Below are 4,020 nucleotides of genomic sequence, written 5' to 3'. Positions count from 1 at the left end.
AGTGCCACACCTGCCTTGTACATTTTAAGTCCTTTTAATCTGTTTAGAAGAATAGCTATTAAAATTTTGATACATTCATATCCTTTTCATTACTGACTTCTCTTTGTATTCACTGCAAACCTCTTACTGCTCAGTTCACGTGTGTGAGGGACAGTCCTGCCCCTGGGGGAGGTGGATTGGCCTCAGAACATGCACAAAAACCTGATTTTTGGAGGAAAAATCATAGTCTTTTAGCCACATCCAATGAAGGAAACTTATTCATTTTGCCTATTCTCCCATCAGTGCACAGACATGGCTAAGTTTTGGAACAGGTTGTGCATCATGTGCAGAGTTGAGCTCCAGCAGCTGCTGAAATAGTTAAATAGAATTGTGATAGGATTCAATACTGAATATCGAAGGGAATTGTTGTCTGCAGAAGGAGCCAGAACCACCTTGTCTGTAATTAGACACTTCACTTCTGGCTCTTCTGGCACCTCTAAAACATCCTCCTAATGGCAAAGCTCTTCCAAAATGTTCCTCTCAGGGCTCAGGTAGCTCCGAGGCCTTTGGAGGCAACATCTGAGGGTGTTTGGGAGTGGAAAACACCTTGTGTTGCCCGAGCTGCTGTGCTCTGGTGAGTCAGTTGTTTTTAGAAGGTGACTCTAAAACGGAAACACATGTATTTATTTGCTGGTTTGGAGGCTTCCATACATATCTCAGATGGGGAAAAAGCCTTTCCATCTTTTCAAAGTCGACGTGGGAATGTTTCCTTTGGCTCTGTGTTAGTTCTGGTGGCCTTTCCTCCCCCCTGGCCGTGCTGGGATGCAGCTGAGGGCTGAGATGTGTCAGGCTGAGCTCAGGATGCTGCTGGTGGATCTAAGACCTGTTTGAGTCTCCTTGAATCCTTTTGGGAGTCAAACAGCTTTGGATCTGAGCTGGATTTCACCCTTGTGCTGCTCATTCAGGAGGTAAAATCCACTCAACCTTCTGATTCTGCAATTGTGCTGCAACCTCCTGAAATCAGCAGCAGATCCTGAGCACATGGAGGGAGCAGGGATGATTGGAAAGGCTCCTGTGGTTTTCCTCCAAGTGCCTGGATTGCAGCACTGCTTTCCCATTGGCACTATCGACAGACGAGATGGTTTTGATGTCACTGAATCACTGAGTTTGGGGAGACATTTTCGTTCGGTAATGGGATTTCTTTAATTGCTAAACATGCCAGAAAATATGAAATGAATTGAATGGTGACATAAAATGCTATTTATGCAGGATTTATGCACTGTAAATATATTATAGAGTATAGAAAGAGTATATATAATACAGTGTATAAAAGATCTAGGGTGTATAAAAGGTCTTTCCCACGACTGTTTGAAGCATCTCAGCTCTTATTTGTAACCCACAGGGAATAGCCTGGGAGTGGCTGAGTTTTTGCTGCACTCAGTGATCTTTAGGGACCCTAAGGGGATGTAAAGAGCCACAACCATGTCCCTTTGATCCTTGACTTTGTTCCACAGTATTTAGCATGATCATTATGTGCACTATTTTGACCAACTGTGTATTCATGACTTTTAGTAACCCTCCTGAATGGTCGAAGAATGTGGAGTAAGTACCAGTTCTTGTGCTTCTAAGAACCTCACAGAACATTCAGTTTCTCCTCCTGAAAAACTTGTTCTCCCTCATGTCTGTTTGCATGAACTCATCATCTCTCAGAGCCATTTTGTTGAGACCAAAGTGTGTTCAATTCCCATTTTTCGTGGCTCCGGTGGCGTTTCCTCACCCTTCTCACATCTCTCCCTTCACAGATACACCTTCACTGGGATTTATACCTTCGAGTCACTTGTGAAAATCATTGCCAGAGGTTTCTGTATAGATGGCTTCACCTTCCTGCGGGATCCCTGGAACTGGCTGGACTTCAGCGTCATCATGATGGCGTAAGTCGTGTTTTGGGTCCCTCCAGGGCTCTGGGGGTACAGGAGGGATGAAGCTGGAGGAGGAGTTGGGTGGTTGAGGAAAACCAAGTCAAGGGAAGCTTAAGTGAATCCCCACAGGATTTCTGTCTTGGTTTTCCCAAAGAAAGCTTTAGCCTGGTGGAATCTCAGCCCTGAACTGCCATGACATGGAGTTAGTGGAGTTGCTGCTGTGAAAAATGGGATTTTCTCAAAACTGCCTTTATTGAGAGAAGATTTTTGGTGGCCAGAGGAGCAGCTCATCCTGCCCAGTGCAGGACTAGGAGCTAAATAGCTTTAAATTACAGTCTCTACTACTCCTTCCCCCTTGGGCTGGGATGTTAAGTATTCCCAGGCTGTGATGGGAGTTTGGAGAGTAACCCATGATTAACCCATTAATAGCCCATTAGTAGCCCATTAATAACCCATGGCTATTAACCCATCCCCCTTGGAGCTGCAGGGTCAGGGAGGAGACATTTGATTTCCCTTCCTGGTTCTTTTCTCTGGTGCTGGATCAGCTCCTGTTGGGCTGATACTGAGGATCATGGGGATGTCTTGAGAATCATGGGGATGTCATGAGTCGCAGCAGGAGATACACCCCAAATTCCTGGGTTTTCCCTTATTGCTCTGAGCTGATCGTGGCTCAGGCTTAGTCCTGGTGAAAACCAGGTCTGTGTGAGAGGTCTCTGAGCCGTCGGTGGAAGAGATTTTCCCCCCTCCTGCCTTTGTTTCTGGAATATTGGACGTGTGCATGGTTGGGCTCCTGTGGTCACTAATGTCCAGTGGAGCTGAGAGAAAGGCTCAGGAGCCAAATTTCCAAGGGTTCAGGGCTTTAATGATGCTTTAATCACATAAAATGCCCTTTTGTTTTTTTTGGCTGGATCCTCTACCCAAGGTTGTGGTTTCCTGAGTTTTTGCTCTTCTACTTACCTTTGAGTTGTTTGTTTGAATTACATGCAACGAGTTGAACGTTGTCCACAAAGGGCAATAAGCAGCAGCTCTGTGGCACTTCAGAATGGTGTGGGGTCTGCTGTGCCCAGGATCAGCTCACCTGTGTGGAGCACAAAGGCCAAATCCCACCTGGGAATTGGTTATTTCTCGTTTCTCCATTAATTCCCAGCTTTAAAGGGCCCAGGGCACTGATCTACAATGAGTGTCCTAAATCCCTCGCTGCTCTCCATACCCTCCTTGTTTCCAGAGGCCAAGCTCTGCCTCTGGGCTCAGGGACAATACTTTTGTGTTGAGGATGTTATTTAAACCCCACTAAGAGGATCTGAGTTTTGTGAAGCTCTTGAGGCTTTTCTGCACCAGGAAAAATCTTGACTATTGAGCATTTCTTTGGTTTTTTTTTCATTCCAAGTTTCTCCCCACACAGCACAGGGGAAATATTCTCTGAGTTGGGGTAAAATAGAACTTGCACTAAGCCTCTTCTGCTCTGTGTGTGTCAGGTTTATCCCCCTTAAAAGGGGATGATCAAACCTACCTGTGGCTCCCCAACAGGTAGTGAAGCATGAAGGATTAAATGAAGGATGCTAATTAAAATGAAGGATGCTAATTGAAATGAAGGATGCTAATCAAAGCAAAAGATGATCATGTTTTATTCAAGACATGAAGTGAATATACCTGAAAGGCATGAACTGAGGTGACCATGGAGTCATGGAATGGTTTGGGTTGGGAGGGACCTCAAAGCTCATCCAGATCAGCCCCTGCTATGGGCAGGGACACCTCTCCCTAGCCCAGGGGGCTCAGGGTCATGTCACCAAATCTCCTCACATATTGGACACTTTTACAATCACCTTCTGTAGAGAAGGTGTTAAATTTTCAAGTCCTCCCTAGGACTGGGCAGTTTTGGGGCATCACAATATAGAAAAGATTGACAGGTGTCGGAGAGCATCCAAAGGAGGGACACAGGGATGGGGAAGGGGCTGGAGGGACCACACGAGGAGCAGTTGGGGACACTTGGGTTGTTCAGATGGAGAGTAGGACCCTGAGGGCAGAGCTCATCAGGGTCTGCAACTCCAATCTCTGGTCTGGTGACCGGTGACAGGACCCCAGGGAAGGGTTGGAACTGTGTCAGGAGAGGCTTAGGCTGGAT

At 46.2% G+C, this 4,020-nt stretch overlaps 1 protein-coding gene across 1 annotated transcript in view; it reads left to right on the top strand.

Moving 5' to 3' along the window:
- Window positions 1-1,914, top strand: part of LOC103797344 (sodium channel protein type 8 subunit alpha-like) — an 8,770-nt gene extending 6,856 nt beyond the window's left edge. Inside the window, 3 exon segments of the mRNA XM_009069552.1 lie at window positions 1-77; window positions 1,492-1,581; window positions 1,782-1,914. The exon segment at window positions 1-77 is cut by the window's left edge and continues 18 nt beyond it. Of these exon segments, the coding sequence (XP_009067800.1) occupies window positions 1-77; window positions 1,492-1,581; window positions 1,782-1,914 (300 nt within the window).
- Window positions 1,915-4,020: the final 2,106 nt, after the last annotated feature.

This window comes from Acanthisitta chloris, unplaced genomic scaffold (genome assembly GCF_000695815.1).
Source record: "Acanthisitta chloris isolate BGI_N310 unplaced genomic scaffold, ASM69581v1 scaffold7542, whole genome shotgun sequence".
Taxonomy (NCBI): domain Eukaryota; kingdom Metazoa; phylum Chordata; class Aves; order Passeriformes; family Acanthisittidae; genus Acanthisitta; species Acanthisitta chloris.
The sequence above is the reverse complement of the archived record's forward strand: the minus strand, read 5'-3'. Positions and strand labels throughout refer to the sequence as shown.